General features: G+C 39.9%; 1 protein-coding gene across 1 annotated transcript in view; it reads left to right on the forward strand.

Moving 5' to 3' along the window:
• LOC125299016 (CD2-associated protein) overlaps positions 1–23,304 on the forward strand; it is a 157,421-nt gene that overhangs the window by 82,532 nt on the left and 51,585 nt on the right. The window contains exons 10-12 of the mRNA XM_048250056.1: positions 6,668–6,766; positions 8,176–8,212; positions 22,414–22,573. Coding sequence (XP_048106013.1) covers positions 6,668–6,766; positions 8,176–8,212; positions 22,414–22,573 — 296 coding nt within the window. The remainder of the gene's footprint in view (positions 1–6,667; positions 6,767–8,175; positions 8,213–22,413; positions 22,574–23,304) is intronic.

Raw genomic sequence — 23,304 nt, forward strand, 5'->3', positions numbered from 1 at the left:
CTGTAAACATCTTTATTTGCAATCAAAGCTCTCAAAATGGTTCTTATAATACGTACCAAGCCGCTCCATGTCTCCACAATGATTGTAGACCGCACCCTTTTAGCTGCAATCCCGGTTTTGAGACAGGAACGAGTATTTGCCATCACTCTGGCCTTGTACTCACTTTTTTGACGGATTGAGGTCTGGACTCTGGAAAGCTAAATTCTTTGTCCAGGTGTGCCCTTATAAAGGTTTGTCTTAGTTATGTATGTTTGGAGAAGAGTGATCCATGATCAGCATCCAAGATGACCAAGTGATCCATTTTGAGATGGAGTGAACATTTCAACCACCAAAACAACATCCACAATGTGGAGAATAGCTATAGAAATGTATTAGTTTGGGGTGTTTTTCAGACAATGGGACCTGGTGAACTTCTCAAAGTAAACGCTAACACTAAAACAAGGGGCAAATTGAGAATTTTGGAGGAGAAGATCAGGCTGTCTGCCGAGAGACCTGCCACAATAGGCGGCATTGGACCATTAAACCACACAATGATCCAAAACATACAGCTAAACAAGGCAAGAAATGGTTAACCGAAAATAATACCAACATTTTAGAGGGGCCCAGCCATAGTCCAGACTTCAATCCGTCATAAAAGTGAGCACAAGGCCAGAGGGATGGCAAATAATCGCTCTTGACTCAAAACCCAGATTGCTGTTAAAAAGGTGCAGTCTAGAATCATTGTGGAGACATGGAGAGGCTTGGTAGGTATTATAAGGACCATTTTGAGAGTTGTTAATGCAAATAAAGATGTTTCCATTGATTATTAAAAAAGGGTATGAATAATTTTGGACACCATTTTTCATAAAAAATGCTAAAAAAGATAAAAACGATTATTTTATCTTTTTATAACGATTATAAAAAAGATAATTTTTTTGTTTCCATGTTTCTACCACATTGTCTTACAACCTTTTGGCATATGGTAGTGTCATTTTCAGTCAGAACAAACATATTGGTCAAGAGAAAATCAACATTACATCAATATTTGCCAGGGGTATGAATAATTTTGTTCTTAACTGTATGTGGGCATGCCTATGGGTATGTTTCTGTGGGTGGTCCCATGTTTGTGTGTGTGTTTGTCTAAGTGCAACTAGTAAATAGGTGTTGAAACAGAGTTGGATGTGTTCCAGTTGTTAACAAGTCGCAAGCACAAAATGCTGCCATTTGTTAGCAATTATCTGTTGTTAGCGATTGTTACTAAATGTAGCAATACCAGTTCGTAACTAAACATTACACAACATGCTACACAAACGTCGCAGCTACATAGCAGCAGATAGAGATTGGACACTATTGTTTCAACGACTGATTTAATGGGACAAAAATAGGACAGAATTTCAAACTCTGGGTATTCAGGGTTTCAACAAGCTGACAAATGAAAATTATGACTTCAGGCAATGTTCCAAGGAAACTTCTGCTTGTAACTGGGAAAATCAACTGAGGTAAAGGACTCCGTACAAATAAAATGCACCATCATACCTCACCTTTGCTTTTTGGCCCCAGGTGTTTGAAGTGAAGCCCGAGCATGCATCCTTTTGACCTTGGAAGATTATGCTTTACCATGAATCTCATGTTCTCATGTGATATGCCTTTATACAAAGGCATATCACCTTCAACTGAACCTCTTAAAGACTGAAATGCTGGTCCTCCAAGCCAAACCAACTATACACTATGACATTAACATCAAAATTTACCCTGTCTCTTGCCTCTACCGTGATTAATTATCAACTAACCCTCTCTGATTACGTTGCCCGGTCGTGTCGCGTGCACTACAACAAAAGAAAAACCAAGCAGTACCTGGCTCAAGCTACCCATATACTCCAGATACAGGCTAGGGTAACAAGTACCAGTTAACAGAAATAGCTGTTTTTCTGAAACCTGTCTCCTTTTCATCTGGTGTCTGAAACCTGACTCTGATAACTTTTTATCTGAGACCATTTTGTCTGACTCTGTTACAGACAGCGGTTTTCCTGAGACCTGACTCCTTTTCATCAGGAGCCACTTGCACCAACAGGACTTAGGACTAGTCTTAAGCTAAGACTGGTGTAACTCAACGTTCTATGTCTAAAATGATGTTGCGCCTGTTGCACCAAGCTGACTTAGGCTGCTCTCTCTCTAAATCTAGTCTTAAGTTTTATGCCCTGTCGAGAGGAGACTTATAAGAAAGAGACCGTTTTCTGTGTTGGTTTCTATAGTAATTTTCACAAAACCAATGCGTACTGCTAAAACGACAAGAAATTGAAGTAAACGATGGTGCGTCTAATTTACAGACTGTACAATGAACGTGCTTTAAGGCTTGAGAGAGTTCGAGACAGAACGAACCCGCTAGATATCTACAATGACGATAAATTAATTGAAAGGTTTCGTTTTAGTAGACGTGAGATTTTTTCTCTAGCCGACGAACTGTCTGAAGATTTGCAGTTTCAATCAGACCGAAATGCTGCACTGCCACCAATGTTACAGCTTCTAATAGCACTGAGATTTTATGCAAACGGAGCCTTTCAAAACACCGTGGGGTACATGATTGGCGTGCATAAATCTACAGCTTGTAGAACAATTCGTAGGGTCTTGCTGGCACTGAGTCGCCGCCTATCGCGATGCATCAACTTACCTAACGAGGCCGAGGCAAGCGCTGTCAAGCAGCGTTTCCGTCAGGCCTCTGGCATTAATGGTGCCCATATTCGTATTCAAGCACCATCAGAATACAAATATCTACGTCAACAGAAAAAGCTATCATTTAATTAATGTACAGCTCTTTTGCGATGTAAACTACCAAATAATCAATTTGGTGGGGCGATGGTCTGGTTCAACTCATGACTCAAGAATTCTCCTGGAAAATTAGCTATTCAATCTGTTCGAAGCCGGAGGGGTCAACTGGATCTTACTTGGTGATAGTGGCTACCCACTAAAACGCTGGCTACTCACACCATTACTGAACCCATGGACTCAGCAGGAACGACGCTACAATACCGCCCATACCACTACTCACTCGATCATAGAGCGATGCATTGGAGTGCTCAAGCGCAGGTGAGCACATATCAGCACCAAGGATAGAAATTTTGTAACTATGGAATAGCTACCTACATAACCAACAACCCCCCGATGAAATATAGGTTCCACTGTCTTCACGGAGAGACAAAGATGCACCCAGAGAGTGCCTGCACAGTGATAGCAGCTTGCACAGTGTTGCACAATATCTGCATGAAAAAGAGAATACCTCTACCAAGGCACAACCCTTTGCTTTTACAAGAAGAAGCCCCTGCTGTCCCTGCAGCACAAGAGGATGTTGCCGGGCGACTTGTTCGCGCACACGTTGTGAACTTGCTGCAGGCCTTGTGTGTGTGTGTGTGTGTCTCCAATAAAGCTGCAGCTCCAGTCAGCGCCAATGAATCGTGCTCATGACAATCACGCCGTTAAACTTAAATAGGTTAACATCACTCTAAGTTCGCCTTCAAGCAAGGAAAACGACGATTTGAAGACATCTGTTTCATTGGAAGGGCAAGGGGGTAGCAACAGGGCAACACAGAGACAGGCCCGATGACAGGGCTGTTTTGAGAGTATTAAAATATGGGATATTCTACGGGAAAACATTAAAACGGCAAGACAGCGGTGGAAAGTTAAAATACGTGATAAACACGGAAAAAGTTGGCATGCATTGTTTCGGTCCCCGTGCACAGGGATTATTTGTCATATTATTAATCACATATGATTATTTGTGAAATTGTGCAAACAGGTGCAACACATTTGAAAAGGAAGGACTGGTAGCATGCAAGCTCACGGGAAAGATTGATTTAAGAACGTTATAACAGTGTGTGGCTGTGGCGCAAAGCAGCGCGGGCGGAAGACAGCGATAATTGGCAGGGGAGGGTCATGTCTTTTTTAACAATTCTGTCAGAGGGTCATTGAACAATTTCTAGCAGGCAAGGGAGGGTCATGCAACTTTTGACTGAAGGACTCAAAATTCCTCCGGTGGCCCCTTCAATAAATAACAAACAAAATTGGGTTGAAATTGTGCATAGATAGTCAATATAATAGTGCAAAGTCAGGCCAATAAATGGCTGAGGTAGTTCTGTTTGACCTAAGTAAGCAAGTGGCACAGTGGTGCAAGTTATGTAAGAGCAGCAGAAGTGTTGTGTTTTCAGGACAACAGGACAACAACAACAAGTTGCAAAGTGTGCTAAGTGTGCAAGTGTACAAGTGGAGTAGTGCAAGGCAGCCATTGTGGGTCCAAAGTCCAGGATGTTATGTAGCTGAGGGTGGAGGGGGGAGAGAGTTCAGCATCCTAACAGCCTGGTGTATGAAGCTGTTGGTGAGTCTGGTGGTGCGGGGAGGCGCAGGCTTCTGTACCTCTTCCCAGAGGGCAGTAGATCAAACAAATTGTGAGCGGGGTGACTTGCATCACTCACAATTGTGGTCGCCTTGCGGGTGAGGTGGGTGGTGTAAATGTCCTTCAGGGAGGGGAGTAAAGCACCAATAATCCTTCCAAACACACATGCAGTGTGAACGTCTGGGATTGGGGAGAGCACTAAATGCTCTACTGAATAAGCACGAAGTCAAACCTTAAAATGAAAAACATTCTTTAATAATCAAAAAAATAAACCGCTAATGAAGTAAACTTGTGACCATCAAAAATCGTTTATCGCCTGTAACTCCGTAATAACAGGACGTAACAGGAAGGCATTCGGCTGAGCAACGGAGGTTAATGTGCTCTATATTTTGTCCAAATGATGTCTGTCTATCATCGTTGCACTCTGAGAAAACCAGAATGTTTAATTTGTGCTGCGTTTCTTCTACGGCTGGGATTCACTCGCAGTTAACCAAATATTTCTTTATTAGGGCAGGGCAGGCCTATTTTCTGGCTATTAAATTATTTCTAAACCAGTCTGCTAAAGTCTGTAGTAGGGTTTTCCAGGCTCCATTTCTTTTTACGAGACACCCTGCTCACTTGAGACATCTGCCGGTTGTTTGGGTTGTTGCAGCGTCACTGGAAAAATACAAATTAAAGTCGCGTGATTCCGCGTGATTCCGCGTGATTCCGCGTGATTCCGCGTGATTCCGCGTGATCCCGCGCGGACCGCGAGGGAAGCTGGCCAAATCGAAGCACTGCCCACTGTAGCACTGGTTGTCCTCTTCTTGGTAGGAAGTGTCAGTCTCAACGGTAACATTTAGAAGACCTTGAGCAGCACTATCCATTCCCTCCAACCTAATAAAGGCTGGCGAATTCTTGCCTACAACCTGAATTATGTTCTCACTGTATATTGAGAATTTAGGCAGTGATCCCCCACCAGTCGGCACTCTCTTCATAAGACTTGCATCTTTCTGTGCTATTGAGAGCAATTATTTCCATTTTTCTTTACCTCTTCGACTGTACGGAAGTCTGCAGCATTTGTTTACTCGCCGTAATGCTTTTCCAAGTCTCATTTTTTCGTTTGTTGGTTATGGTGTTGCTTTGTTTCAAAGTTAAAATATGTTTATGCTGGTCATACTGCTCAATTAATGTTCTTATTTCCGAATCAGTGAAATTACTCTTTCTTTTTTTTCGATCCTCCATAGCTAATTAGCTAATTAGACGAAAAAGTGAAATGAGTATCCTGGCAATGCACATGAACATGAACGCGCATCGTTACGGCCATACTTAGTTAAGAAAGGTCTTAAATTCTGTTGGTGCAACAGGTGTTGGATATGGGCCTAAGATCAGTCTTAACAAAGACTAACTTAGCACTTATGACAGGCATAGCAAAGACTAGTTGTTGCAACCCGCTCCTGATGTCTGTCGACTGTTACACTCCTCCAGTGAACAATGCCTGGCTCTGCCACCCGTACGCTCAAAGCAATTCAAACTTTTCGGATCCTCATTGGTGGAACGCGCTTCCAGTTCCTACCAGAGCAGGGGCGCACCTCTGTCTTCAAAAACCTTGTGCAGTCTTCTGAGAGTTTCTCCACTCCTAGTACTACAAACAATTTGACATGCCTAATCTAGCACTTACACTAGGCTATCCCTCTTTTCCTTCCCTTGACTCAACTTTGCTTTCGAGTCTGTTAAAGTGTTTTTTTTTCCTGACTGAATAAAATGTCATGTTAGCTGTTACAGTATGTGGAATATGTAACTATGTGGTATGATTTTTTATGGAAAATGCAATCATCTAATTAATAACTTATTAATATTATATTCTTTCTTATGGTAAGAGCCTGTTGTTACCATGAAACAAACTGTATATAATATACAATGCAATAATACAATCAAGTATTTACTAGGTATTTACTCTTTACCCTTACTCTCTGTTTTCATGCTCTGACATCATGTACTTGTAATAAGAGAAGAAAGCAGTCAGGAAGACAGGCAGACATAGATGGATAATTAATATTTTCAATGAATGCATTATTGTTTCTTCATATTTTATACACATGTTTCTACAAAATTGTTAGGCCTTCAGAGAAGACCTAGCAGGCCGTAACTGTTCACCACTGCTGTAGTTTTCTAACTGATTAAGCTGTATCAGTTTGGTGCAACAGTATGGGATAATTATCCACAGAGATGGATGACCTAACTGAACTCAGCAAGCAGACCAGTAAAATGAACCATATTATATTGGTATTTATTCTGTTATATTCTGTGTTTTTGTTGTTACAGGACACAGGAGAACCTGGGTGGTGGAGGGGAGAAATAAATGGCAGAGAAGGGGTTTTTCCTGATAACTTTGTGGTCTTGATTTCTGAAATTGACAAAGAGGTAAGTATGACTTGCAGAGCTCAGCCTACCTAGAGCCTTCTTGTGCTGGTGTGTTCACACTTTACTGCCCTAGTCTGGGAAACTCTTCGGTGGAACGAGTAGATAAGTAGGTCTAACTTATATTTTAGTATTATATTTGCATTTCATTTGCTTGGATTTTGTATTATTACCGAGAAATATGTTAACCATTCCTGCTTCAGTTCCAGACAGGTCATCATTATAAGTTCCCCCTCGGGGCTAACCTCTTTCATTTCTGCTGCAGCAGGCTGTGCGCAACAGAGTAGACGGACACAAGATACAGTCCGAGGAGTTGCAGCTTTATTCAGTTACCCGCAGTTGAAACTAAACATAAGTTTCCCTCATAAACTCTGATTTGGTCGTTATAGCTTTTTCCCAGCTTCTAGGCGTTTGTCTGCGTTGAGCGTTTACTCCATAGATATGAAAACGATTCATACACTGTCGCTGACCACTCACTCGCAACTCACTGACGTCAAGTCAAGTTTAAGTTTGCAAGGGTGTAAGGGTTCAAAATGCTGAGAACAGGAATGGGACAGCACCTGTGACCAAAATTGACAACACAAAAAACTTTGTTTTATGGCAGTTGTTTACCAATGTTTTGTCAAGTTTCCAGCCTTCCTTTGAGTAACCCCGTGTTTCACATCACAACTCTATGAATTGTAGGTAATTCCCTTGAGTAAAGTGTTCACATATGCCGACTTGGGGGAAGGGCTCAGAAAGAGTGCGAGCGAGCCCTCCAGCACACAATTTTGCAGTGGGACAGCCCTAAACCCTCTCAAAGTTTGTGGGAACTCACATCAAAGTGTGTGAGTGTTTAAGGGGAGAGATTGGGATTGAGCCTATCTCCTCTTGTAGCACTACCTACAACTGGCAAAATCAAATTGGCCTTCATTTATCAATCAAATGTGGAAACCAGCACTGATGTGGGTGTAGGAATCATCTTACGACAGGTCTCATATGTGATTCATGAAACGTTCATAACAATTCCAGCGTAATCTGAACAGGTGGCTGATTGGCATAATGCATTACATAACCATATGACGCATGCCATTTGTCCATGGTAAAAAAGAACACAAATATGTCAATGGAGCATACACAACCTGTATCCAGGTTGGAGGACAGCGTATTCTTTTGTGCACAAGAAAACAAAAGCATAGTCCATGCCATGCTCATCGCTACCACACACAAAAAAAAAAAAAAACATAATTCGGTTCATGTGGTGGTTATCCTATAATAGTTTTTTAACACACACTTTATAATCTGTAGGCCTAACCATTAGTTTTGGTTTAACATATGGTTTGTCTTTAGGGTCATTGTATCCATATATGTATTGTATAGAGTGTGTCCCCTATGTGTTTTAATATGGAAATATATTTTTGGTCATCTCGCAGAAACCAAAGAAGCCACCACCTCCTTTGAAAACTACAGGTAAGATTAGGAGATATTGGACAGATGTGCTTCTTGGTCTGATTATATTTGTATCTGTGAGACACTACATAAATACATTTATAAAAATAATAATCACAAAAAAGAAACATATGACCGCAGACAAATGTAGATTAACTGATTAGCATCCACACTGGACATAAACAGAATGGAGAGCCAGTCTATGTAAACTTTACGGCCACATTAATACACCTGGCTACTACTGGGGTGGACCCCTTTTTGCCTTTAGAACTGCCTTAATTCTTCATGGCATATTTTCAACAAGGTACTAAAAAACATTCCTCAGATTTTTGTCCATATTGACATCTTAGCACAGCATTTCTTAAATTCTGGGCCGCAGGGCACCGGCACCGGTCTGTAACGGGGAGACTGCTGATCCGTGGTGTTGCGGAATCAAATTATGTAATTTGCGGCACAATTGATCATGGAACTTCGGAACGGCAGAAAAAGAAAACAACCATTTCCGCAATCAGGAAATACTTGCCAGTTTGTTTTCATCAAACATAGAGTTCATAAAATGTGTGTGCATGTCTGCACAAGAGAAACTGAAACCATTCGAGGTGCACAGATAACGTTGGTGGCTACCAGGTAACTATAATAGAGCAAAATGGATTTTTTACTGTAGATACTGAATATATTGTAATAATGTTGAGCATTGTATAGAGACAGATTTGAATATAAAAAATGCTCAAAATATATGGTAGCCTAATTTTTTTTCCTGTTTAATAAAGATCTCCAGATCAGTGATTCATGCCTATCTGCTCTGCCATTTACCATACACAAAAGTTAGTCTTTCCTGAATCCTGACATTCAAATGATATTTATTATTAATAATAATTGTCATGTTCAAGATACCACTTTGGGATGATTCAAGCTTTGTGACATGGCACGTTATCCTGCTGAAAGTACACTGTGAGCAAAAAGGGATTGGTCAAAAACAATATTCATGCAGGCTGTGGCAATTAAATGATATTCAGTGGGTAATAAGGGGCCCAAAGTGAGCCAAGAAAATATTCCGCACAACATTACACCACCAGCCTGAACCCTTGTTACAAGGCAAGATGCATAGATAGATAGATAGATAGATAGATAGATAGATAGATAGATAGATAGAAGGGGAAATTCAAGATTCATCCATGCGCTTGCAAAATTGCGATTGCGGAGTCAAGATGTCCAAAGTTTTGGGATCATTACTCAAAAAGGAAAAGAACAAGCATCTGAACCGAAAACATCCACTCCATGCTGTTTCACTAAACGTCAATAAAGTAGGCTATCTATCACTCTATCTAGCCTATCTATCTATCTACGTAGCCTATAGCCTACATTGATGTTGGCTGATTTTTATGGAGGTAAATTTGTCTCAATAATATTTGTATATGCGCAGAGTGGGATCCACTAATATTTCTTGATTTGCATGTGTGTTTTGATATCTACAAATAAAAAAATCATATTTGTAACTCGTATATTGATTTTTACAAATATAGATGTGCATTTGTAAATAAAGTGCCATTTCACAAATCCACACGTAAATAGGCCTACTTGAATTCACCGGCACACAGAAATCGCAATCCAGTAGATGGCGACATCCACAAATATTTCTTGACTATCCACAAATAAAAAAATCATATTTGTAACTTGTAAATTGGTTTTCACAATTGTAGATGTGTATTTGTAAATGAAATGGCATTTGTAAAACTGAAAATTGCTTTTGTGAAATCTAATTTTGCATTTGTGGATCACCAGCACACACAGTTTTCGTTTTAGATTTGTGGATCAGCATTTGTGGATCACGTATTTTTGAGACAAACTTTGCGCAGAGAAGCCACCCAGATCCACAAGTAGCCTGCTGACACTTTCTAATCCAGTAGATGGCAGTGTTATTCTATGGGACTCATAACCAAAGATCCTTTGCTCATAACACACAGAGCTAGCGAACCTAGTTCTTAAATCTAACAAGTTATGCCTTTTACAACAAGCTTTTTGATGGAAAAGTGGTGTTTAATTTCCATAATCTTTGTTTAGTAAACGCATAAAACAGTCAGTTTGCAAGCGAAATCAAGAATTACGATCTTTGAGTTTGTTTATAGTTACCTAGCAACCTTTCACACTGTCAGTTCTTGCAGTTCATTACAGAGTAAAAAAAAACAACAACAGCTGGCAACGTTAAAACAGCTGTTCAGGTGGGCTCATAGAATTGGAACTGTATATGAAATGTTGCGCTGAGCCTGGATTTGAACCAACAATCCTTGGGGTCAGAGCTCACTCCTCTAACCACTGTGCTACCACATTGCTAGGAGTTTCTCTTATTAAGTTATTCACAAAGCCTTTCAGACCTACTCTTAGTAAGGAAAAATGACAACTCCTAAACTAAGAGCAAAGATTCTGGAGCGGAGCGCTCTAGAATCTTTGACTAAGAGTGAGTGAGTCTTCGTTGCTATGGATGACGTCATTACTCATGCACGAGCTTGACTAAAGTGACCACTTTGATTGGCTGATGATTGTAACGCGGTCATGATTCCAAACACCTCCCTTACGATGATGAGTGACAGGTGACAGGTCTGAGAATGCGTGCGCTACACAAGGATGGAAGATGATGAATAACTGAATAAAAAGGCCTAGCCTAAATTAATCAAGAGTAAGGCAAAACAAATAGCCTAGTAGCCTAATGAAACATATGGATTGATGTAGTATCTTTGTAACATTACTAAATTAATCTGTTACTATGCCTACGTTTGCAAAAGAGAACATTTTAATTTGATTCACAATGTTACATTTAATTTACATGTTGACAATGAGTACCCTAGTTTTGGTTGTTGTTGGTGGCGTTATTGCATGTTAGTTATGCCTATAATGCAAAATTGCTTCCTCACGATTGGAAGCTCCTGTAGATAGGATTTCAAAACATGGCGAAATGCCACAAAAAACGGTTTGTGAATGGGTCTGAGTTAGGAGTCCTCTCGACTTCTTTTAAGCCGTCACAGAGGTGGGAAGGTGTGATTTTTGTTAGGGGCACAAATTAACTGGGCACAAATGTCTGATGTAGCATAGGGAGAGGGATGTAAAAGTGCTAAAAGTCATGTAGGTGTGTGTGTGTGTGTGTGTGTGTGTGTAAATGGGGGTCATGAGTGCTGAGGAGTGAATGTGTGCAAAGTCAGTATAGTGTAAGTTCAGAGTTTGGATGGCCTGGGGATAAAAACTTCTCCTGAGTCTCTCAGTCCTGGCTTTGTGACTACAGTGGGCATCGCTTTCAAATGGCCACTTCAGTCGCGCATTACGAGGCGTGAAGCTGAGTGAAGCTTTAGTACCACTTTTCAGCCACTGTGCGTCGCTCTGCCACTGTACATCGCTCTGCCTGCCGCCCCTTCTGAAAAAGCTTAAGGCTTGACTACACGGTGGTAACGAAAATCGAAATCGAAATTTGCTGTCTACATTATTGTCAGTGATGGGGTAACGCGAATCTTCATAAAATCAAAACAGTGGTGTGATAATTGAGCCAGTAGAGAAATAACTGTTCAGAATTAATCTGTAGCCTTGGGTAGGCTTCTGCGACGTTTTTAACAGGCTACGCTATAGAGGCTTAGACAACTACAGTATGACCCACGTTTTGGTTTCGTAAATTAATTTGCCCTACTTCTCGACTGCAATGTAGTCAATTGACTGTTTGACATGTTATTTTTATTTTTCTGTACAATAAACAAATACATCTGCTTTATGCCGCAGAATTACATTCATATTTGGAACTTACAGTGTCCAATGCATTGTTACACTATGTTAGTGTTTCCCAAAACCATAGTAGCAACGAACGTCCGCAACCACTATCGTAAAGTTGTGTAGTTACAACTACACCTCTCGACCTGTGGTAGAATGCTAGTAGAAGCATAGTTCCAGGGATCTTCATGTCAAAGACGTCACTGACGCCAGTTATTTGTTTGCAAATTAATAATTATGAATATATTTAGGTTTCTAATTGATATTTACACTTCTAACCACCATACATCCATATTTTAAAATGCCCAAGGCAGAAAATACATAAATTAAAAGTCAATTTGCAGCCATGTGCACGTAAGTAAAAGTCACACACCTTCAGATAATAATAAGGTGGTGTGCACTTTTTGACGAGTCAGCTGAGAATATGTAGCCTTTGATTTTCATGGAGGGGGGGGGGTCCTTGTTAGTTTACGCAAACCAAGCCAAGAAGGATACAAAAGCCACAAAAGGTAAACAACAATGTCAATATTGTTGTCAAAATCTTAACCCAGATTCGAACTCTTGACAGGGACTGGTAACTGCTGTGCAATGGCGGCTGTCATCTGCCGCCCCCACCGCACGCGCCCACAGAAGTATGTGCAGGTGCCCGCTCACGCAGCTATTAAACGCCATTAACTACCTTAGTCCAGATTACTGAAGTTTGAAACTATCATGGTCCAAACTTACAGTATTATGTAAGTACAACAGTTTTGGGAAACAGTCGTAACTTATATGTTGGTTAGTTGAACGATGCATCCTGTTAGTAAAAAAGCTAACCTCCGTGAAGTACGGGAAACGCACTCCCAGATCAGCTTGTTGGCCATTAGCAATCTGTTTATTTTATTTTATGAAGCCTACACAGTAGATCACATGCCACATTTTTCACTTTCAATAGACGGATGCACAGCCATTGGTCAATTATTGAGTATAAAGCAATTAAGATAGTACCCTATACAAAAGTACTTCATACTATCATAAAAATGACATAAAACACTGGATTAAATATCGTGAGATAGAGGCTTAGACAACTACAGTATGACCCACGCTTTGGTTTCAGAAATTAATTTGCCCTACTTCTCGACTGCAATGTAGTCAATTGACTGTTTGACATGTTATTTTTATTTTTCTGTACAATAAACAAATACATCTGCTTTATGCCGCAGAATTACATTCATATTTGGAACTTACAGTGTCCAATGCATTGTTACACTATGTTAGTGTTTCCCAAAACCATAGTAGCAACCAGGCGTCCCGCAACCACTATCGTAAAGTTGTGTAGTTACAACTACACCTCTCGACCTGTGGTAGAATGCTAGTAGAAGCATAGTTCCAGGGATCTTCATGTCAAAGACGTCACTGACGCCAGTTATTTGTTTGCAAATTAATAATTATGAATATATTTAGGTTTCTAATTGATATTTACACTTCTAACCACCATACATCCATATTTTAAAATGCCCAAGGCAGAAAATACATAAATTAAAAGTCAATTTGCAGCCATGTGCACGTAAGTAAAAGTCACACACCTTCAGATAATAATAAGGTGGTGTGCACTTTTTTTTGAAGTCAGCTGAGAATATGTAGCCTTTGATTTTTTCATGGAGGGTCCTTGTTAGTTTACATAAACCAAGCCAAGAAGGATACAAAAGCCACAAAAGGTAAACAACAATGTCAATATTGTTGTCAAAATCTTAACCCAGATTCGAACTCTTGGACAGGGGACTGGTAACTGCTGTGCAATGGCGGCTGTCATCTGCCGGCCTCACCGCAATGCGCCACAGAAGTATGTGCAGGTGCCCGTTCACGTGCTATTAAACGTCATTAACTACCTTAGTCCAGATTACTGAAGTTTGGAAACTATCATGGTCCAAACTTACAGTACTATGTAAGTACAACAGTTTTGGGAAACAGTCGTAACTTATATGTTGGTTAGTTGAACGATGCATCCTGTTAGTAAAAAGCTAACCTCCGTAGTACGGGAAACGCACCCCAGATCAGCTTGTTGGCCATTAGCAATCTGTTTATTTTATTTTATGAAGCCTACACAGTAGATCACATGCCACATTTTCACTTTCAATAGACGGATGCAATAGCCATTGGTCAATTATTGAGTATAAAGCAATTAAGATAGTACCCTATACAAAAAGTACTTCATACTATCATAAAAATGACATAAAAACACTGGATTAAATATCGTAGGCACAGGAGAAAACTTGTACATCCATTGGCCCGTGGGGTTATCACATGCCAGTTGCCTCTCCCATCAGTGCTATGACTCGTTCGGCTGTGAGCTTGTTTCGCCAAAAAAACTCTATTGCAGATATCAATGCGTCTTTGTTCATGGGTTTGGCCTCACAGCAGAGGCTTAGACAACTATGACCCACGATTTGGTTTCGTAATTTGCCCTACTTATTGACTGCAATGTAGTCAATTGACTGCTTGACATGTTATTTTTATTTTTCTGTACAATAAACAAATACATCTGCTTTATGCCGCAGAATTACGCACTTGGCCAGCCTATAGAATGGGCACATTTTGGAGAGAATAGAGAATGTATGCGCGCAAAGAATCTGTAGGCTATTTGTGGCTGGTTACCAGCAAACAATGTTTAATGCATTAACTCAAGACGTCAAACATTTTCTAAACAATACAAACAGAAAGGATGCAGCAGGCAGCAAATGTAGAAGAGTCATTTCCAGTGGAAGAACAAAATGCTGAATGAAGCCCAAAGATATATAGGCATATCTGGCAAGTTGTTATTTTTTGAAGACGTAAATGGTTGGGCTATAGGCCTAGTTTGCAAGCAGGAGACATAAAGTGTGAGCATGCCACACTATCTACAGCTGTGGTAGCGATGGTATGAGGATTACTGTTAGCGCAGGATTTATGTAAAATTCTTCAACAGAAGGCCTGCCTCGAACGCAGGCTTGCCCAAAAAAAAGGCCTGTGGTTTGTGCAGCCTACAGTAAGTAGGTCTTAGTGAGTTAGGAGTCCTTTAGACTTAAGCTGTCTCAGAGGTGGAAAGTTGTAGTGCTGGGCGGTATACCGGTTCACACCGTATACCGGTGTATATTTTCGTTATGATATGAATTTTTAATATATCGCCATACCGGTGTATTTGATTACAATAACGTTTGGGCAGCTGCACGCCACAGGGGGTTTCCGGCGGACTTTTTTCACTGCGCGCGTAATGCGACTCGCGGGCATAGTGAGGGTAAACACAAAACACCTTAAGTTTTCCCCCTGAAGTATGACCCTATTTAAGGGTGTTGCACAGAATACCTTAAATTGTTTCTTTAGTTAAGGAAAAACGTTAAGGGATACTGCATTGAAAGGGATTTACCGTCACACAAATTCTATTGAGATTTTTCAACAGCTGTAACTAGCTGGCTAGTAGGTGATGTCGTTAGTTAGCAACCCACCGAACACAGTGAAGTTTAATGTTCTTATCAGTCATCTCACCTTTAGAATATTCGCTGAAATGATCCAGGTAGCAAGTGAAACATGTTATAGACATGAACTGAGCAATACTAGCTGGCTAGTTAGAAATGATCCTGACAGTCATCAGTGCACCTAAAACAAACTTTTTTGTTAATGTTTTGCCTAGCGAACCGAACCGAACCGAAGCTCATGGCAGGCTAACAAGACATCCACATCCACATGAAGTTAACGTTAGCCTACCACTAACGTCATGCAAACCACACAATAACAATAAGGCATGTTTCTAATAGGCCTATTTGTCAGAGTAAGCATATTAGAGGTTTTATTTTAAATTGTATAATTTTCAAAAAAGTATAATTATTGTAAGTTGCACTACTTTTTGTTTTGGTTTTATACAAGATGTTTGTGAAATGTGCATAGTAAAAGTTCTGTATTTTGACTGCAATTGTCTTTGCATTCTGATGCATTAGAATCATGAGTGGCTCTTTGTAAACAGCATCATTTTCTGGGGCCATGCAAAACTGCATTACCACTAGTGTGGAGTTATTCTACATCATGACAGTAAAATAGACCATCCTTAGTCAATGTACTGCAGCAATTCCTCTCTCAACCTGTAGAAAATGCTGTGAACATCTGATTATGCATGAGAAACAAATACCGTCATATACCGTGAAACCGTAAGAATTTTGAAAAATACCGTGATATACATTTTTGGTCATACCGCCCAGCACTAGAAAGTTGCGTCTGTTGGGGGCAGGGCCGGATTAACAATTCATAGACCCTTGGGAACAAATGTCTGATGGCCCCCCCTGCCCCCCAGCCAACGTGAATCGGGCGGTCAGTTAATAGGCCCATTTGTTTACAACTAACATTACATTTAATTAAACTGCTTCTAGGCTATGCCGAAATAGTTTCAACATTTTGAATATCAGTGTCGGGTGAATTAGGAAATGCCTTATGGCTGAAAGCTGCTTGGGATCCCCCCCCTGTCAAGCAATAGATGACATGATGCGTGTCACTGACATAATGCGCAAATAATATAGCCTAGATATTCCAATATATTCGAATGTGATTATTTTAGAGGGGATATTTGAACGTCATTTTTGAGCAATTTTGACAGCCCTAGTCCAATGTAGGCTACGCCAATCGTCTATTAACACCTTCCACCTAACCCCGGTGAGTGGGGGTCGCTATAAAGCGTGTGAAATAGCACCATTGAGTAGCCTATGCAAAATAGCCTTAAAATCGTTCCGGTGTTCTGTGCCTTCTGTTTTCTCCACCTACTGGTTTCCTTGCGCGTGCATGCGCTGCAGCAGTTGTCAGACATTCACAAACAAGTTGTTTTAGGCGGTTTGAAGTCGCTTTTCATACGCTATGAGCGCTCGGCTACATTACAGCCACTCAGACAAAAGACATGTAAAAAAATATATTTTTTGAAAACTAGCATTAAACTGGATTCGATCCCGCAAAAGCAACACACGCGTGACTCTCTCCATCCTGATTCCCTACTCTTTGAGCCAACTAATATGTTACGCGAATCAATTAACTATTGTAGGCTACCATTAATTATTAACTTAGGCAACACCCAGGTAACATGTTGTCCAGGCTATCTGAAACAAGGGGTTGCCTCTCATCTACAACAACTGGTTACCTTGGGCTGCTACAGTCGTCAGTGCTGTGCACAGTAGACCTATGCTACTCTTTGTGGTTGATCAACTAAAAATAAAAGATGTATTTGGTGATGACGTTATTGTAGGCCTAGTAGACCTAAATTCTGAAATTAAATGGTACGAGAAACGAAATACATAGCGCACCAGACCGCGATGTCTTGAAGGGTTGAATGAAGGGAGTTTGCAAAAATTAGTGTATTTTTCAAGTCAATAAACATTCTTAATTTTCGAATGTCTTTGTCAGGGAATATCTGACTTTTACAAACCATTTGTGTCACCTAATGCAGTTCAGTGAATTAGCAAGATACCATCAGAAGCCAACAATAATAAAGCACCTGTGCGCGCGCGCTCTCTCCCCTGCGCATGAAGCTGTCTGCGTGTTGTAGGCTAGATTAGAGTTCTTTCTATCTGCTTTACTTTTGTGAGTTGCGACCACCTAGGCTATGTTATAGACGTTCTATGAGGTACCAGTGTTTAGCTGTGTCACAAAACGATAAGCTTTGTCAGACTACTTTTAAAATGATATTCAGGGCTATATACATTTTAAACATTTCGGGCTGAAGGCCCGACAAAACCGTTAATTCTTCAGGTGGGAAGTGTCAGAATTTTCATACGAGAGACGCTCTCATTGGTGGTTAGTATATGGAGTAGGGAATTGACAGCAACATATCCAATCACATTTTGAGAGATGCTGAATTTAACATAAACTGCGATGTTTGATTTTAAATGAATGTAAATTTAGCCGGACTGTAAGCTGGCTGCGTGGGTGCTCGATGTTTTCAGTGGGTGCCGAGAGACGGAGCACCCACGGTATCGGCGCCTATGACAAGCGTATCTCGCGGTTGCATCCATTACAAACAAATATGCAATGTGAACGTCTGGGATTGGGGAGAGCACTAAATGCTCATCTGAATAAGCACGAAGTCAAGCCTTTAAATGAAAAACACTCTTTAATAATCAAAAAAATAAACGAAGTAAAATAAATGAAGTAAACTTGTGACCATCAAAAATCGTTTATCGCCTGTAACTCCGTGATAACAGGACGTAACAGGAAGGCATTTGGCTGAGCAACGGAGGTTAATATGCTCTATATTTTGTCCAAATGATGTCTGTCTATCATCGTTGCACTCTGAGAAAACCAGAATGTTTAATTTGTCCTGCGTTTCTTCTACGGCTGCAAACGGGATTCACTCGCCGTTAACCAAATATTTCTTTATTAGGGCAGGGCAGGCATATTTCTGGCTATTAAATTATTTCTAAACCAGTCTGCTAAAGTCTGTAGTGAAGTCTGTGTAGGGTTTTCCAGCTCCATTTTTTTTTTTACGGGACACCCTGCTCACTTGAGACATTTGCCTGTTTGGGTTGTTGCAGCGTCTCTGGAAAAATACAAATTAAAGTCGCGTGATACCGCGCGATCCTGCGCGCGGACCGCGAGGGAAGCTGGCCAAATCGAAGCACAGCCCACTAGTGTTAATTTCGTCAGACGAGACGAGAGGAAATATGTTCGTCAACAGCCTTTTTTTTCATGACTAAGACGAGACGATGACGAGACAGCAGTAATGTCCTGAAACACTGACTAAGACTATCTTAAGATACATTATTGTTGACGAAAAAAGACGAGACTAAAATGTTTTGCATGAAATAAAAACTAAGATAAAATCTCTCTTCATTTTCGTCTACAAAATGAGAAGACAGAATATCTAGCTGTTACGTTTTCAAAATATTCCGAATGAGTTCATACGCAACAGCTTTCCTGTAGGCTAGTCTACGTGCTGTTGCTGCAACCCTGTGGCTGCAACAAGAAACTACATGGAACAACAACACTGGAGATTTCTGCCAGAGTTAGCAAGCTAACTACCTAAGCTGTATGCCACAATGCTACATACCCAGAAGTTATAATAATAATAATAATAATAAGCTTTATTAGTATAGCACCTTTCATACACAGAATGCAGCTCAAAGTGCTTTACATTTGAAGCATGTAACACAATAATAGTCAGTCAGTCATTATCAATCCCTTTTCTTTGCTGTTTATGTCTACTCAGCAACATATCAAAAATATAGAAAATGACGTCATAAGACTGGCAGCCTTAACCCTCTTACCCCCCGCAAGCACGCCATATGGCAACTGTGGCAAGGAAAAACTCCCATATTCCAGGAAGAAACCTTGAGCACAACCTGACTTAATAGGGGGAGCCCATCTGCTTCTGGCTGGCTGCGAATAGTAGCAGATGTAGAATAATCTGAAAATGTAGTCTACAGGATAAGATGAGTTAACTAAAAGCTTTCCTGTACAGGTATGTTTTCAGATCTTTTTTTTAAATATTTACTGAACTTCGCCTGCTTGATGTACAGAGGCAGGGTGTTCCATAGTTTGGGGGGCATAATGGATAAACGCAGCTTCTCCACTTTGTTTGTGGAGCACTTTGGGTACGATTAAAATATTAGAATTGGATGATCTAAGTTTCCTTTGTGGTTGATAAGATATTAAAAGCTCAGAGATATATGAAGGTGCTATGCCATTCAGAGCTTTGTAAGTAATTAACATAACCTTAAAATCAATTCTATAGGAAATAGGGGAGCCAGTGCAGTTCAGCCAACACAGGGGTGATGTGTTCTCTCTTCTTAGTCTTAGTTAAAAAGTCTAGCCGCAGAGTTCTGTATGAGTGCCAATTTCTTTAGATGTTTTTGGGAAGACCAGTGAAAAGTGCATTGCAGTAGTCTAACCTGCTAGTGATAAAGGAATTAGTTTTCCGCATCTTGTTGAGTTAAAAAGGGCGCACTTTGGCAATGTTTCTCAAGTGGAAATAGGCTGTCTGAGTAACTTTACTGATATGGGGCTTAAAACTTAACTCTGCATCTAAGATGACACGAGGCTTGTTACTTTTGGTTTAACCTGGTGTGCCAAGTTCCCCAGATTACTAAGAATAATATCTCGCTTAAGTTTTGGTCCAACCAGAAGTACCTCTGTTTTGTCATCATTTAGTTTCAAAAAGTTTTTGCTCATCCACTGATTAATGGAGGTAAGGCATGCAGTGAGGGAGCAAAGGCCATCTGGGTTAGTTGGCTCCACAGAAATATACAATTGGGTATCATCTGCGTAGCTGTGGAAGTTTACATTATGCTGACTTATGACGTTTCCCAATGGAAGCATATATAGAGAAAATAGCAGGGGACCAAGGCAGCTCCACTGGGTCACACCAAAAGGCAAGTCATGTTTTTCAGATACATGATCTCCTAGACTGATATAAAAATCTCTGTCAGTAATGTAGGTTTGAAACCAGTTTAGAGCATTATCAGAGAGACCCCACCCACTTAGCAAAGTGAAATTAGGATGCTATGATCAATGGTGTCAAATGCCGCACTCAAATCCAGAAGAATAAGGATTGAGACTTTGTTTGAGTCAGTAGCTAGTCTGAGATCATTGACTATTTTTACTAGAGCCGTTTCTGTGCTTCTCTCATACAAATGAACATCCCCCAGAATGTCCATACGAAAATGTTCATCATGTAATGTCAACTATTTAACTAGTTAGACTGATGATGCAAAGTTTGCTAGCAAGTAAGCTAATATGGAAAGTTCAAGCTAGCAAGTTAGCTATGGCTAAGATGGAGAGTCTGTTTGGGGAATGTGTTGTGTTTGGTAGCATATAAGCCATCTAGCGGTATGGAGTAAAACATTAATACTTTGGTCTCGACAGTGTTTCTCAAACTTTTTCAGTTTCAGGACCACTTAACTAACCCTAGCTAAAAAAAAAAAAAAAAAAGATTATACCTTCTTCAACAGTAGCCTATAATTAGTCTACACTATAGGCCTACTCACTGAACCACTTTGCTTATTGTGTGGATTCATACTGTATGATTTAAACTGGCATATCTTACATAGACAGTGTTGCAGAACTGTTTTTACATACAAGTTGGTTCAAAATTGCAAACAACTCATCTATATTATATTTTACCACGCCTGCTTTCGCGGACCACTTGGGATAGCTTATGGACCACCAGTGATTCCCGGACCACACTTTGAGAAACACTGGTCTACGAATATGACAGTGGTCCATTCAAATCTTTTTTAGCCTATGGTCAAATCCCAGCCGAGCTATAACTGTAGCTCGACTTACCTGTGCATGTAAACATACTAACTGACAAAAAATCAGAATGAGTAATTATAACAGACGAGTAGCCCTGTGGACACACAATATTGTTGGAAAATTGAGATGTGTGAAACACTATTTGACTCAAATGGTAATCAGAAATAATTTGTTATAAAAAAAGACTAAAATGTGTTGACTAAAACTGACTAAGACTAAGATACCTTTAGTTTTCTTTTGACTAAAACTAGACTAAAATGACAGAGACTTTTAGTCGACTAAAAACTTGACTAACAAAAAATTATATTTGAATGACTAAATATGACAAAGACTAAAAAGGACATTTCGTCACAAGACTAAGACTAGGACTAAATTAAAAATAGGTGACAAAATTAACACTACCACTGTACTCCTTTGTAACTAAGTGTCTACATCCCCTAGACATTTTAGTAAACATATGAAAACTATTTTGCCATACACGTTTACTATCATAAAGCAGTATAAGGCTATACAACAGGACCCACTATTTGTAATTATGTAAATGTGGTCTAATTAAGCAATAAGCCCCAAGATGCCATTGGTTATACTGATTGAAGAACAGCTAAGGGGCATTATTATTCACGACGCGCAAGTGGAATAGTTGGTAGTTGGGTAAATTCTAATGCATGCAGGCTTACTTCTCCATAGTAATGAATTGATATGGCGATCATGAGGGGGGAAATACTGTCTTAATAATTGGGATGTGTTTGAAGAGGTATAAATATGTGGGTTGAACTATCATTTTGATGTCACATAAAGTGCACAATATGATCTTGAAGGGAAAGAGATTTTAAAATGGATAGTTCCAGTCCTTTATGATTGTTTGAATTGTGTTCAGTGCCATTCACACAACCCTTTACATTGACATCCTTTCATTCTATAGATCCTATTCCTTAGTTGTTCTAAAATCACTGGAACCCACAGTCTCTTCAGGCTTATTGCATAATTTTGATTATTTTTTAATAAGATTGATTTTATCTTATTAGTAGACACTCTTCCATTCTGTTCAGGGATCACAAGTGTTATGGCAAAAGAACAAGTGGAGCCCCAATGTACTTTATCAAACATGCGTTTAGCATCTCAGTATATCAACACTTCAGTGTTGTAGGTCGACGGTCATATACTGCTTATACTGTAAGTACTCTGTTTTGTTGGTGATTTCCATTCACTTATCTAGTATTTTCTGTTCTATTCAGGTGACAAGATGGTTCAAGATAACAAACCATCAAAGCCTGCTGCTCCTATGGTTCCACCTAAAAAGCCAATCCCTCCACCTGGCAAAGGGCGCTCAGGAGCTGGACCTCCCAAACGACCTGAGAAACCTCTAGCATCATCTCCTGCCACTCTAACTGCTAAGTTAGTTTTATCATTTCTACATATCAGCCTTTATTAACTGACTAGTACCCCACATTCTAACCACTCCTAGGATGAAATAATCAGTATGAAATTAATCAGTGATTTTTCACGTGTAACTGCCCAACAACAAGTGGTGGGTTTTTTTTATGGTATTTGGCATAAACATTTGTCCAAAGCAGCTTACATCATATATATTGTCTGATGAATATCATGTCCAAAATGGTTACTTTTCAAAATAATTGCATATAGTGTCATCAAAATTGGTACAGTGTCTTTATATATAATCATTTACTTGCTTGTGTCATTGTATTATTCACATTTTACGTAAATCAAGTTTAAACAGGGGTACACATTAGATTAAAACGGCCACATCACATTAAATTATTGTTAGTCTATGTATGCACTCAGTTTTTCTTGACATTGAATGCATCTTGCTGAATTATTTTGTTTCAAAAGATGTAAGTAGCCTACCACGATTTTTTGAACTGCACTTCATGCCGTAGCCTTGTTTAGTGCCCTCTTCTCCGCTCCCACCTCTCGGAAAAACATCACCCTTCATGAAGTTAGAGAATCTTGAGTATGGAAAATGCTGCAGGCCTCTTTAAACCAGTCATTTATTTAGCATTGCATTTAGCATTGCATCGACACCCAGTCAGCAAAGCTGTAGCAGTATAATTAGCCCTTTTAGCTATTCTGTTTCCACTGCATAGACTACAGGACATCAATATTTA

The sequence above is a fragment of the Alosa alosa genome, chromosome 8 (assembly GCF_017589495.1).
Source record: "Alosa alosa isolate M-15738 ecotype Scorff River chromosome 8, AALO_Geno_1.1, whole genome shotgun sequence".
In the NCBI taxonomy this organism is placed as follows: Eukaryota; Metazoa; Chordata; class Actinopteri; order Clupeiformes; family Clupeidae; genus Alosa; species Alosa alosa.